Source organism: Anas platyrhynchos, chromosome 20 (genome assembly GCF_047663525.1).
Source record: "Anas platyrhynchos isolate ZD024472 breed Pekin duck chromosome 20, IASCAAS_PekinDuck_T2T, whole genome shotgun sequence".
In the NCBI taxonomy this organism is placed as follows: domain Eukaryota; kingdom Metazoa; phylum Chordata; class Aves; order Anseriformes; family Anatidae; genus Anas; species Anas platyrhynchos.
In genome coordinates, this window is record NC_092606.1 from 2,789,354 (window position 1) to 2,804,223 (window position 14,870).

General features: G+C 43.7%; 1 protein-coding gene across 11 annotated transcripts in view; it reads left to right on the forward strand.

The window, feature by feature from the left end:
- The window catches only part of BCAS3 (BCAS3 microtubule associated cell migration factor), a 353,580-nt gene that overhangs the window by 331,406 nt on the left and 7,304 nt on the right, over positions 1–14,870 (forward strand). For 5 of the 11 annotated variants that reach the window (XM_038165973.2, XM_072026241.1, XM_038165974.2 and 2 more), the window contains one exon: positions 6,241–6,306. The exons of the other annotated variants lie outside the window; for them this stretch is intronic. In XM_038165973.2, coding sequence (XP_038021901.1) covers positions 6,241–6,306 — 66 coding nt within the window. The remainder of the gene's footprint in view (positions 1–6,240; positions 6,307–14,870) is intronic. 11 annotated transcript variants of the gene reach the window in all.

Sequence of the window (14,870 nt, forward strand, 5' to 3'; positions counted from 1 at the left end):
TAGGGGTATGCCAGCCTAGTGACATTACAGAAACGTTGCGGAGAGTAGAAGCTGCTCTTTCTTTCACAGTGGTCCTCGTATTGCTGAGGGGCCCTGTGCTGCTCTGAGCTCTCCCAGCTCTGCATCACTCTAGCTAGAAAAGACTCAAGCACTTTGCCATCAGGGCTTGCCCCCGTGCTTTGCAGAAGGGTTATTACAGAGTAGGTAAGCTACAGCAGGTCACCACACTGTTACTACCTCCCACCAACTGGAGAAGGTTGAAAATCAGCAGTTTAAGCTCTCATACATGTATGTAGGTACAAGTAGCAATAACCAAGCTGCCAAGTGGTGCAGAAGCACCTTTCATACCCCAACTTGCCATCTCTCAAACTGTATTTTCCACTGTTTTGCTACTCCTGAAAAAAGTGGAGTCATGGGATGGCTTGAGACTCAGTATTAACAGAAGGAGGTTGGTTGAACACCAAATAAGGGTCTCGTTTACACATCTGGTGCAAATTTTCACCAGTTTGTTGCCTTGGACAAGCCTCTTAACATGCCCATGATTGCTGCATCACTGCAATGGGGATAGAGATGCCTCACGTTGCAGGGGTGGAGTTTGATAAGCTTGTGTTTGCAAAGGGCATTGACGATGGAAAAACAGGCTGTGAAAATGCAGAAACATATTTATTTCATCACTTATTGACCCATACTGTGAGCAGAATGAACTTTGGGATCATGTTCACTTCCTCGGATGGGTCAGCTCTCCTCCTGTGCTTCAGAGGAAAGATAAAGGGAATAATTTCTCTGAAAGCTGAAGCCATCTAGACATGCCAAGTTGAGGTGACTGACTGCCCCAGAGACTTTGTATTATACTGTAAACCAAGAACTTTGTCACAGTCAGAGAGTTTATATTTTCTTTCCATTTTCACTAGCTGATACCAGTAAGTGCTGACTTCTTTGCCAGAAGGTTAGGCTCAAAACACTTCAGGTGTAAAGACAGAAGGGGACTATTTACAGAGACACCATCACTCAGCAAAAATGTATCCAAAGAGATTTCTCCCTGCTTTTACTCTAGACCCATAAATCTTCATCATGAGTGTAAGATAGATGCCATCTCAAAGCAGCAAATCTAAGCACCATCACACAGTAGGGAGTAACGTGAGCATTGACCCAGCCCACCCCATCCCACTACCCTGCTCACACTGTCATTGTGCTCTGTGTTTTTCTGCCTGTCGTGGGATTCTCTCTATCACTTACACACTTTATTCTCAGGATTCGGACATGTGATGACTCGGTGCAGCAGAGAAAACCTAGTGATAAGGCTGTGAACTCTGATGCCCTTTCCACTTCCATCCCCTAACAGCTCTTGAACTGTTCTTCTTACCAGATGCCCATAAAAAGTACTCTCCTGCTCAAATGATACCTGGAAAACTGCTCTTGCCTAGGGAGTCGACCAGTGCTTGCTACAACATGCGTGGCTGCACTCACGGCAGGCTGCCAGCCAGCCATTTGTCAAACTGCGGATCACGTTAAAGCTCTAGCATCTGTCTGCTGGTTAATAAATGGGAAAAGATAAGTTTGGAGGTACATTAACACTGCTTCAAAGAAGAGGCATCTTTGTTGGCTCGGAACAAGTAGGATAGTTTTAACTTCCCCCCCAAACCACTTACATCTTAACAAACCCAGGCTGAATTGAATTTATCTTTGAAAAACATTATTTTCTAGGCTAGCTCTTCCTTCCTTGGATTCCCTTCCACTCCCTCATCTCAATGAAATGATAGCAAGGAGCTTAGCAGAGAAGACACCATAAATTTGCTTGATGATAGTTGATTTCTATGTTGGTGCTGTTTCCAAAGACAGTAATTATATTTCTGCATTGGACTCAAATTATGTAATTTATAAACCTCGCTCTAATAATCCTAAAATGACTTACTTTAGCTTGAAGTCACTCATACCTTTAATCCTTGGCTGTGCTCTTTTAATTCTTTTTAGTCCTTAAGCACATTTTACAGATTTAACGAAACTTGTAAAGTCTTTTTTAAACCAAAACATACAGCAATGACATTTCTAACTCGGAATGTGAAGGTATGTGCCTGTGCTCGTGTCCACAACATGGACAAAGAAAAAATGGCAGTAGATGGACAGTGAGACTTTATCAAAGTGCTCAACTGGGCCTGACATGCACTTAATGGCAAGAGATAAATAGATTCTTTTAATACCTTAACTGTTAGGACATAGCTGACACATAGATTTATATAGTAATCAGGGCTGATATGCAAAAGTAGTGCAGAGGAAGCGCATGCTCATAGCACACAGACCACTTTGGGCAGTAGATACTAACGGTATCTTTGTTCCTTACCTACCCCATTGCATTGCAAAGCTGGGTTAGCAACACCTCACTTCTTCAGTGGTTCAAGATACCGGCAGTGGCAGAAATCACCTGAAGGTTGGTTGTGTAGGAAATGTCAAACTCAAGAACAAGAAAATCTTGAGGAATAATGCAGCCGTTGCAAAGAAGGGGAATTAGATGGCCTGATGGGTCTTGTCCATCTCTGACTCCGGCTGGTTGCCAAGGGCTGTCGGACAGTGGATGGGAGAAGAACCAGGTCTGGAAAATGACCCCCCAAAAATCTACTTTCCTTCTGACCTAAATGATAACTCCAGTCATCCAGCTAGTTGACTTGATTGGGAAACCAGCTTTTCTCCTTGTTATCCAATTATCCAGACGACCCATGTCTATCTTAAGTGGAGTCTGCTGTACATAAGCTGTCAGCCTAGATACACATTTAATTCCAAAGAAGGCGTAAATTGGCAAAGATGCAAAAAGATGTTTTTACTGTTTCAGTTTCTGTCAGACTCTAAGTAAAAAAAAAAAAAAAAAAAAAAAAGGAAGGTCTGCTCACAGAAATTTAGTGGTCACTGACCTCTTTTCCTTGCAAAGCTTTGTTTTCAAGCAGCTACAGTATTTACATTTGCATTATAGTTTCTAAGTATGTGCTGGAGCTTCACATCGCATTTTCAAAACAAAAGCAAAGCTAGTATTGTGATTTATGAAACTGTGACAAATCTCTCTGACTCACTCAAACTGTACACACACAAATTGCCAGCCCAGGCTAGAACTCTTTCCCTCCAAAATACTGTAATCAGTAAATGCTCTGATTTATGTAGTCCTTCAACAAGTACATTTTTTAAGCTTTCAAATGTACTTTGGTCATTTCTAGGCATAATATTGAAAAGCAGCCTGTAATATATGGCCAAGCCTCTACAGTCTAGTTGAGAGGATGTGTTCTGCAATACACCAATAGAAGACAATTTCTGTGACCCTGATTTCTGTGCCATAGGAGTTCATGTGCTGAACTCCACGAGTCAGATTCCTCTTGTGCTCTCTGCCTGTTACTTCTGGGCTGAGGAGGGCATGAGCACCATGCTGCTGATGTGGTTTCTTCCTTCAGAGGTATAGGATGGGGTGATCTGTGTACACTCCAGGTATCCAAATTCATTAGGCCCCCAACCACATCCACTTAAAATGTAATCTGGCCTTAAAGAAAATCAGCGGATCTGTCAGTCAGACCCATAAAGGAGTTACTGACTCCAGAGCAGTAAAAGGGAGCATGAAACCTTGCAGCTGTGCATGTACAGCCCTAAGGAGAAATGCTTTCTACCCTGGGGAGTTATCCCAGCATCTCCTGCTGCTTCAACCTGGGTGAAAGGTCTAGCTCCATGTTAAATCTAGGTACAGCCTCACACTCACCTGTTTAGCAAATCAAAAACCATTCTCTACATCTCTTCAGGTTTATTACTATAAAGCACATAGCACAGTGACAGCAGAGCAGATTTATTCTTTAGGAGACTAACACAACACACAGGTTTCCAAGGGAGAATTGTCAGTATATAAAATAAGTAAGTATCACTGTTCAGGCTACTCTGTCAAGGTAAGCAATATGCTGGTGCAACTGTCAGACCCCTGTTTTTTCTTCTAGAAGGAGCTTGGCGGGTGCAATGCCCCAGGAGTCAGGGCTGCAGTGGAAATGCAGGATGCAGCATGCAGGAGAAGATCCCTGTTCATGCGCATCTGCTGCAGCCTCTCTGTTACCATTTCTTTGGCTGCCTGAATATTGCCCTTACGTTCATATCTGATTTACTTTGACAAATCATACCCAAATCCACATTGCTGCTACGTTTTATAAGTGGTGGAACTGTTCTGGGGATATTCAAGAGTAGGATTTCATTTTGTGGGCATGTATCCCTTTTTTTTAACCCATCATGAAATCCAGTACTTTATGATGGCTCAGTTTATACTGCAGTTTATGGAGCAAAATAACATTTTTTCTCTATCTATTCCTGTTTCAGGAATACATATGAACTTAAACTAAGAGCCTATATTAAAAACTGCAGAGCACCCCACAAATTCTGCATCTCAGAACCCTTGTTATTAGTTCTGAACAGGGAAAGATGCAATTACGGCACCATTGTGGTCAATAAAGCCCATGAGTTTTGAAGAGTTGCTATACAATTTAAAGCAAGGTCTTTAAATCCCTTTATAAAGTTTCAGTTAAACAACAGAAAAAAAATCTCATTTTCTCTCAGGACTCCTGCACACTCTGTCAGCTACCAGCAGTGGGAAGTCGGTGGCAGCAGAGGTGCAAACGCAGCAGAGCCCTGCACGGGCCCTGGGTAGGAACCTTCTGGATTCCTTCCAAATGTCATCAGCAAACTCATAATGCAATGAAGGAAGCTCGTATGTTGAAGCAAACTCTTTAACCTGATTAATGGGGTGTAAGTAAGTGGAGCTAATTAGAGGTGCTGTTAGGGGATAGCCCGTCCGAGGCGCTGGGATCCACGTTTAGGCCCGTTTGGCTTCAGGCCTCCACACAAGGCCGAGCGCTGCATCTGGCTGTCAGATGGTTACCGCGGCCTGAGCCTCACGCGGGTCTTGACACCTCTGAGCTTAGCAAGGGGAAGATTTTGAAATATTTATGTGAAATCTGTGGTTTGGGTCTAAACGTGAAGTTCACGATGAGCAGTGAAGTCACACGCTCTCCTGCGTGCCTGCCTCAGGTTGGATGGGAGGGAGAAGGAGCAGGGGCCTGCTGGTCCTGCACAAGAAAAACCCTTCCTGATTTTTGTCCAAAAGAGAAAACATCAGTGATCCCAAACTGTGTTGAGAGATGAGCAGCCACCTGGACATAAATGTACCTGAGCATTTAGTTTCTGGAATAGGATTAGCCCTGTATAGACTCAGAGCTTCGATTGGTACCTCTCCTTCCTTCCTTTCTCCTTTTCCATTCTCTTCCTTTTAATTTTTCTAAGGTTTTTTCCCCTCTCTCTCCTCAATTGGTCTTAATCCTAACTTGGTCATGGGGTCTAGGAATACAAGAACACAGATCAATTGGTCTTCCCTCTGAAGAGCATTTCTGCAAAGAGATTTCTGCATAGGTTCAATGCAAAATCAGCTCGGGCAGCAAACACACTGGCATATCAAATAACATTGATGCTAAAAGCAGCCTTTGAACTTTCAGAATAATCATGCCAGGGTCAGAGATTAAATTACCCCCTCAATTAAGTCTAAGAGCTCAATGTTCTTCCTACAAAAGGTTTATTTGGATGATACTCTTAAAAAAAAAAATGAAAATTCAGGGCTCTTTGGGAGATGCCATTTTTGAAGTGCTGGGGAAGAAGAGCAGCGTTCCCATTGCACACATTTTAACGTGGTTATATGACTCATTTCTCACGTGCAAGATCCTGCTGAGGGCGCTGAGTGCTTCAGCCTGGGCTTCTCTTTCTCTCCAGCCCTGCCCAAGACAGAGCAGCCCCATCCCGCAGCCTGCCAGGCCCACCAAGTGCGTTTTAGCTCCCAAACTGTTTGTCAGGTCTCCGGACCTGGACTCTTCTCCACTTCTCAGCCTGGGCTGGGGCAAACACCCATGCTGAGCGGGTCCTTCCCTCAGAGCCCAACAACCAGCTGGGGCTTTCAGTGGAATTTCTTCTAGGTCAGACATTGTTTATGGGGGAGGGGGAATGAATGCTGATACCACAAATGTCTCTGGTGTGAATTTAGGATCACTGCAGTTCATAGAAAAAGCCTGCTTATGTTTCTAAAGGGTGTACTGATACTAAGAGACAATTCTGACTTTATACCATTTGATAACAAGTTGGTCAACTGCATTTACTTACTATCAATTGTGGTGTGGGGAGATTCCTTTTCTCTTTCTTCTTATTAAATCAAGACACTTTTTAAGAAATATTTTATTTTTGATGCAGAAACAGCCGGTGAAGTAGCAGTAAAAAACATCACCACAAAGAGGCACATGGCTTTGAAATGTTTTGGTATGTAACATAACTGTATTGTTCTCAGGTCTTAACTTTTGCACAAAGAGTGTTTCTCCTTGTTTTAAAAGCAAACCCTCTGTCAGTTTTCAAAGGGTTACACACATAAGGTGGTGGTAGAGGAGCAAAACACAAAAAATATCTAAGTGTTTCAAATCATTTCACAAATAACATTGTTCTATTTCTCCCCTTAAATGAACAAGAGTTTCTTTGATATTTTTTTTAAGTCAAATTTAGGATTCTGCTGTTCAGAGCAGAGAGGTCACAAGGCCCTAATGTATTTAGCATTGACTGCCCTCTCTTGTAGTGCGTCTATTAGTCAGTAATTTGATTTGTACCTATTCATTTGCAGTCCCTGCAGGAGCTCTGAGCTGGCCCCAAGTATAATTGGTGCTGTCTCTATTTTTACATCATTAGATTAGCCCCGACTCCTGGCCACTTGTTGTCTGCGCTTGTCTGTCCATTTATACAACCTAATGTAACACAAAATTCATTACTGATCACATTACTTTCAACTCTGAAGCCAGCTTTGTGATAAACATTTTGTTAACCCTTTCTTGCCAGCACACAGACCTGGGGGATAAATGCACTTTCCCTTTGCAGAAAAATCAATATCATAATAAAACAAAGTGCAGTCACATTTCTAGATTTGTCATTCCTCCTGGAGAAAGAAATGGGGAGAAACATATATGAGATGAGTAAATGATGTCTGCATCCAGGCATCTCAGGCTGCTGTATATGAAATGAGCTCAGCAGTGTCCTTTCTACTAGAATATAAAGAAGCGACACAAGATAGGGCCAGCACTCAATTTAAAACTTAATTTCTTACTCATTGTTCTGCAAGTGTTTTAGCTCTTCTGTGCAGGCTATAATCAGGTTATGACATTATTGGAACTGGACATTTTTCTTCCAGTGCTTTGTCTCCAAGTAGTTAACAGAGAAACAATTCCCCTTCTCCTTAGAGATTTGTTATTATGTTGGGTTTTGGTTTGGTTTGTGGTTTTTCTTCCTAATGATTAAGCAAATTAATTTTCCTACTGCAATACTCCAGCATTTCACAGGAAAATGTGAAGCTCCTTTCTGTCTAGCTTGGTTTTGCTCACATTTGATTGTTTTGCTGAGTACCTTGTAAAGCATTAGGCTTTTTGCATCACAGAGGCTTCTGCTATTGATTTCAACAGGAACAAGAGGAAAGCCACGGTAGGTATTCATTTAGGCCTGATTCTGCAAAGGGCTCAGCATCCTAACAGCACTGTTTGCAATATCACACACATGAGGTGATGCTTGCTATTCAGAGAAATGTATTTTGGTGCATGCAAAAGCTGTTGATTTTTAACAGTTTTCTAAATTGATTTTCTGTTTGTACAGCTTGGCGTGGAAGTCTGTTGGTTTGAGTTTTCTAAATATTTAGAAACATTTCTCAATGTTTATTAAATGTTCCCTTTAAAAGCCAGAGTTCTGAGGCATGTCCCACACTGAGTAATCCTGCACTGAGCAGGGTGCAGGCGGCGAAACAGCCGTATAGGATTTTTCCATCTCTAATTTCTATAATTACCTTGTTATTCCTTTTGGAGTCTTCACATGGTATTTTTATGTAGCATACAACTTACGGCAAGCGTGTATTTCTTAGTAAGAGCCCTCGTCTCCCATCATTTGAAACAGGACTGGTATTTTTACAGCTGCTTTGTGAGCCCAAACTTGTTGCAGCTGCTGGCGTGATGGCAGAATAAAGATGAGGCAGTTCCTCTCTGTCCTCCCAAACCCAGCAGCTCCAGAGAACCTCTCAGATCGAGGCTGGGGTATTTCACTGATTTTTACGGGAATTATTTTAGTTGTGTGCAGCACTGGCTGGCGCTTGGTCCTAAAGCCTAGCCAGGGGAAGGTGCATGTCTCCGCTCAGCTCAGCTGCTGCCTTTGTGCCCCTCAATGTCTGCTTCAGTTTTGTCATCTGAGTGCCAGGGATGCCAAAGAGACCTGAAGTCACTGTACATGCTACTCCTGTGACCTCATGTTGCAGATGAGCCACAGACGGGGTCACGACGCGGGGCACACTGCGCGCTGGGAGGTGTGCGCCAGGCAGGCTGCCTGCCCCCAACCCGGGGTCCCGCTGTCCGGGAGGGTTAGTCTGACTCTGCTCCCCTTTCTGTTGCTATATAGTGCAGATCTGCCACGCGTCTGGCATTAACTCTTCGAAGGTTTGAGCCTTTTGTTATCTTAAAATGACACGCGGCCAATCTGCCGACTCCCCTTCCTGCCAGTGTGGAGCATTAACATCGTGCTGATGCCGAGGGCATCTCCTGTTCCCTTGATTTTGAAGGGAAGATGGCCAAAGTCATTGCAAAGCTCTCATAAACTATGCATTGCCCTCATCAGGGGAGACAGGAGAGGAGGCTGGAGAATGGAAACCCATTTATGCAATAAATTGTTAAGTAGTTGAGCTGTTAAATGAACACTTCTTATTAGAGAGATACAATGAAGTATGAGTCACCAAACAGCAAAACACACATTAACACAGCAAAATTCCCATCAATAAATGGCAGGTCAAAAGCTGAAGCAATTAAAATGTTCCAGCCTGAGCCAGCTCTTCGGCCCTGCAGCTTTTAGTCCTCTCAGCCGCCAAGGCCCTGGATCTGCTCCTCGTGCTTGGCTTCAGGAGGCAGAAGTCCTTCGATGTGCCCCTGAAGTGCCACCACCGCAACTTCGAGGGCCTGCTTCTATCCTTTTGGATGCCTTATCATTTCCTATCATCATACTGCAGTCCTGCCATCGCCTCTTGTCACCCCCATGCATTTCTCTAACAGAGTATCAGACAAACAGTAACCTGATTTTTCTGATAATCTGGCCTTGCCATCCACGTTGGAGTCTAAGGATATCAGGGCTTGGGGCCGTATCCTTGCTTAACAGCTACGTTTTTGGCTATCTGATGCTTGTCTAGTGGAGATGGGCAGACAGAATGCGTAAAGCAGGGAAAAGGCAGCAAGGAAAAGGTGAAAAAAAAACATGGTGGGGGTATTTTTGCTGGGGAAGCACCTCTCGTACCAGTGCTGCCACTTTCCAGGGCACATCTTGTGGGGCCAGGGTTGGTGACTGGACACCCAGGGACAGGCAGTGCTGGGGCCAGTCCATGGCAGTGCTGGGAGTGCTTAGCTCTCCTTGAGGTAGGTATTGTAATTTGTGGTATGGAAATATTATCTTTCCTTTCATTCCTAGCCTGCTGTCTCCCCACCATGGATAATATATAAAACAGTAGACTTTTATTCATTAACATTTATGGGAAAATGTTAATATTAAACTGTAAGTGAAAAGCCCTATCTTATTGAATTCTTCTGCTGTGTTATTGGGAGCCTAATTACATTTTGCATTTAAATAAAAACCAGATGACGTTCAGGACGGTCAGGCAAGCATTCTGTAAGTGAGAATTTATCTTGCGATCTGGGTAAACAATGTCTCATCATTTAACAGTTATTATAAATAATGGGTTTTTAAGCACTTTGCTGGGAGTTCATATTGGCTCCACACGGGTTGCACTGAGAGAGAGAGAATTTCAGTGACATCTTCCAGGCATCCGGTGAGGAGGAATCATATCCTGAGCTCACTTCTCAAGCTGCGGCAGTTTTCATCCTACTCTGTTTGTTATTGCTAAATATTTTATGTCTGACACACACACAAAAAATACTAATAGCAAGAAAAATTGCAAATCGGTTGGAAGCATTTTGCAAATGGAGAAACCATCGATGGTACAACCCAGCAGAAGTGGAATATGCTTAGGACTCCTGCAGAGTTTCATGCAAGTGATTTTAGAAAGAACCCTCCAAAAGCACATTGGTTTGGGAAAAAAAATGGTGCTGTATAAAAAGTTAGGTGTTCTTTCACAAAGAAGATGTTGAGGCACAAAGTAAAGACAAAAAGATAATAGACTGGCTGTTTTTCTGTGTTTCTGCTGGTGCCCTCTTGAATTACATCATTGGTAATTGCATCCCTGGTAATGCGTGAGCTACTTTAGAAAAAGATTAAAACTTCTAAAATATGTAAATAGCTTTTTCCCCACTTCTGCTGTTTATATTCTGTGTTTCATTCCTGCCACTTCAGGCAAGGTGGTTGTGCTTTTGTAGCTAGCTGGCTTTTAGTCTTTGCTTCGTGTTTCTCAGACATTAGCAAGAGTCTCTGAGATTTCTCCCAGGCATTTCCCGTCATGGGCAGGGAGCAGCTTTGAATGCGGTCTGTCCCGCATCCCAGCGATGAAGGAATTAGTTTTCCATGCAGACAGGAATAGGTGGTAAGTGGATGAACGTCTCAAGCAACCATTTGCTGTTGTGAAAAAATCCCGGACCGGTAAGTGCCTAACACTGGCTGGTGGCAACCACAGCCCAGAGCACCACAAAGCCACCCACTCTGCAGAGCGGCTGTTTCCGGGATGTAAACTGTTTACTGCCTTTTTCCGTGAGAGACATTTTATCCCATTTTCCAAGAGCATCCCCGCAGCTAAAATACCATGCTTTTTTTACTTTTTTTTTTTTTTTGGTATTTATTTGTTATTTCCTTGGTCAGTGACTTTCTTAGTATCTACCCAACACATGAACTCTGTGTTTACATCAAAAGCTGATGGTGTTGTGAAAGACAAAGGGTCAGTATCACTTCTCTGACCGTTTCCAACGATGTTTTTCTGGGAAGGCCGCGGGCAGGAAGGTGCTGGCAGAGGCAGCAGCCAGGACCAGCCCCAGGCCCTCTGCTTGGGCTCGCTGGCACAGTGCAGAGTGAGGAGCACGGGTGGCCAGGAATGGGAACACCCTGATCCAGGTGAGCAGGATGGGAACAGGGGTGGTTTCCCAACCAGATGCAGATAGCCCCACGCTGGGGGACCAGAAGCAGTCCCATGCAATGTGCTGTGAGATGCCTGCAGCTCCCCTCCCTGAGACTCTTCTGACTTTCTCCTAAGCCAGGGCACGGCTTTCCCATGGGGGGTATCTCCTGCCTCGCTGAGCAGCTACTCCCACTGGGTGCTCCCTCCCTGAGGCCAGGCTGTCAGTGGAAATGAGGTTTGGCAGCACTAATCACAATTAACCTGGCAGCCTTCCTCCCTTTATCTGCAGCCATGGAGGCAACAGTGGATAGATGTGCTGTACGGGGACAGGTCCCTAACCCGAAATGGTGCTTTTTTGCTTTCAGTCAGGGTTGGTTTTATCAGCACCTTCAAAAAATATATATTTGGATTGTATTTTGCCTGTATTGTCACTTGTTTAGTTCACCTGTTGGAAACATGGCTGGTCACCCATCAAAACGAGTGAAAACTATGCGAAGGAACACAACATGAGCAGGTAGTGGTATTAACTTTTCCGCCAGATGCCCAAGTACAAGGCAGAATCTGAACAGCTTGAGATGATTTAAATTGCCTTTCATGTGGGATGTGGCTAGAGGAATGCCTTGGTTTGCCATTAGGTCTTTGAGATTTCACACAAGAGTTATCCTCTGCTACGTGCTCATCTGTAGGCTGCAGCTCATTCACGCATTTGACAGTGCTTGTAACAGTGTGACTAAAAAGGCAAAGCCACTTAGAATCCATACTTGGAACAGTTTTTAAAATACAAATTTTTAAAAGGGAAAAAGTCCCAGTTACTTCTTTCAACTGCCTTCTGGTTCCCTGGGAACGAATGCAAACGGCTGTGCCAAACAACTCCCTCAACAAAAGGCCAAATTAAGCTTCAGATGTCACTTTTATCAAGGCTCTTTCATATTTATGTCTAACATCAGAATTTGGAGCTATATAGATACGGCAGAGCGTATTCAGAGCCTCAAGCAGTCCTGCAAGCGAGCGAGCCCCCAAGGTTTCCTGTTGTTTCTGCAGGCCCGGTTAACACCAGTCCAGGTACAGACTTGATTGCAAGAGAACTGCGGCAAGCTCTGAGTGCTTCAGAAAATTAGGTCTGTGTTTAGAAAATGGGTCTGCTCGAAGCAGCGATGTCAACATCATCTTTGAAATAACTGACTAAATAGGCCAAATAAGTTCAGTTTGGAACTGGAATTACTGGGGTGTGTTTGGAGTTTCTCAAAGACACTAAAACTAGCTTGGCGGAGATGAAAGGAGGAAACCTCTGCTCGATAGATTTCCACCTGAGCTCTTCAGATTCAAGAGCCTTGAAGCAGTTAGATGAGCAGACAGGGCTGAACCCGGGTGACTTCATTTTGTGTGGCTGCGTGCACTTCAGCGAAAAATTTCTGATTTGGACCAGCTGAGCATCTGCTCCCCCCAAACTTTCAACTTTTCCTTTGAATCAAACCCAAATTCCAGTCCATTCTAGCTTCCTCCTCAGCATCAATCTGCACCAGGAAGACAGCTCAGAGCCTCTCGGTAGCTTTCCTCGCTGGCCAGAGAGGCCACTTTGTGTCAGAAGTACTAGAAGTTGTGCCAGAATTACTTTGCTTTGTAATATTATACTTTCAAAATGAACTCAGCAATACATTTTTGTCAGAAGCACACAATCCTCCACACACACATGCAAGATGCACACATAGGCCCACTCAGCTCAGAAGTTGTCCTCCTCCCAGGTCGTCTTGTCTTCCTAAACCGGGATTTTTAAGGAGGTCCAATAACCAAGGCAACATCACAAGAGAGGAAAAAATAGGTCTTAGACATGAAAGGAACTTGCTGCAGTTCTGAGGTTTCGGCATGCCTCAGATCCCCCGTTCGGCATATCAGTGAAACGCTGCCCAGACCGTGAGGTCACCACCACATTTGTTCAGTTTGCTCAGGCAGCTTTTCCATACCCAGCTTTTTTGCTACAATTTTTGGGTTGGGTGCAAGAGAGGAGGAGGCTGCCGGCAGCGCTCCCCATGTGTGGTGGCTCCCCTGAGGCAGCCTTTGGGCCAGAACCCCCTCCCCAAGGTCTCGCGTGGCTCCGGGTCTCTTGGAACCGATGGGAAAGAGCATGCCAAGGCCCACATTTTGGGTCTAGACCTGCTTTGGGTAGACATGAGGTGATTTCAGGAATAGGGATAACTCCTCCAGAACTTCTGAGCAAGACCCGAAGCCTCTGGGCAGCGTAGGAGACAAAGTGGAGCACGTGTTATGGAGCTGGTAGGTGTCGTGAACGCAGATTGCATTTAATTCCTGTTCTTTATGGAGTCAGAGGCTGACAGAGGGGTCACTGTTGAGCAATCTGAGGCTCTCCCGTAACCCTGAGAATGAGAGCCCAAACCCAGGAATTTTAATACAGTGTTTTCTCTGCAAATGCTTTTGGTCTGATATACACAGATGTGCTGCTTGCGTAACTGAAGAGACAAGATAATTCTGCCTGAATACATTAAAAATTTGTATACACACTGCCTTGCACAGGAAAGCATGCATTACGTTTAAGGTGCATTATAGGATTTGTACTAGCAACATAGTAAAACTTTCAAGATGAAGTAGGAGAGAAGGCCTTTAACAAAAACAACCATATCTGCATATTCATTTTTAAAACTCTACTGGAAATCGTGCATAAGGAGCTGTAGGTTTACATGATGTGTATAGGCCACAGAAATCTGTTTTCTGTAACCATTCGACTCTTCCAGTTCTTGAAATTTCACATACTGCCTGAAATCGGCGACTCATCCTTCTGAAGTGCCATTTATGTAGGAAAACATCCTAAACCTCTTTGCAAAAATATACAGCTCTAGGAAACTTGAGATTATTTTTTAAAAGCACTGCAGTCGTTGTGAAAGTGCCCATCATGAAGAATATTGTCTCTCTAAATGCTAGTCCTTTATCTAGTGCACTTTTAACCTTCCATAAAATGTTCAGAGTCAAGCCTGGCAAGACGCCAGAGACTTGGGTCTCATGCTACATGGAACCAAGTTGTGTGGAGCTTTTTGGTTTCTCTTTTTTAAATGAGAAACAAGCTTTTTTATTTTTCAGGAGACAGAATTCTTTCAAAGTTCATGCATGAAAATGTTTTGTCTGTATCTCAACAATCTCTTCATGCTTGAAGTAAATCTAGTCATTTATGTAAGTTCACATGTCCTCCCAATTTTGTAAGTGTTAGACGTTTGGCATCTTAGCGTTGAAATAAGGCACTAGAAATGAAATTTTCAGTCTCTGAAGGGCTCTGATGTTCAGAAGGCTCAGTCTTCAATCCCCTGGCTCTAGCCTGACTTCTGTACCTCCTCATCTCCTTGGTAGATCCTGCCACCTTTTTTCCAAGATGCCAGGTTTCATTTCCAAGTGCATCACATTAACGAATTCTATGTGGATTCAGCATCAGAGTTATTGCAAGATAGTTTGACTGTAACTAATATTTTACATAGGCCACTGAATTCTGATTTCAGAGGAGTTGTACAGGCAGTGTTTGCAAGTCTTCTTTACTTTGAAAATTTAATGTGGGTGCTTGTGTGGTGTCTCAACATTTTGAAAGATGCAGCAGGATGAAGTGCTTTTAATATGGAGATTGATTTTCAGTGTTCAAATGCCATAGTGTTACATTTCCTCTTTTGAATGGAGTTAAAAATCTGTGGGCTTAGAAAAAAAAACACAGATCTTTGGAGCAGGTCTGTCACAGCCCCACAAAACATTGCAGGGAATTGGTCCCTGC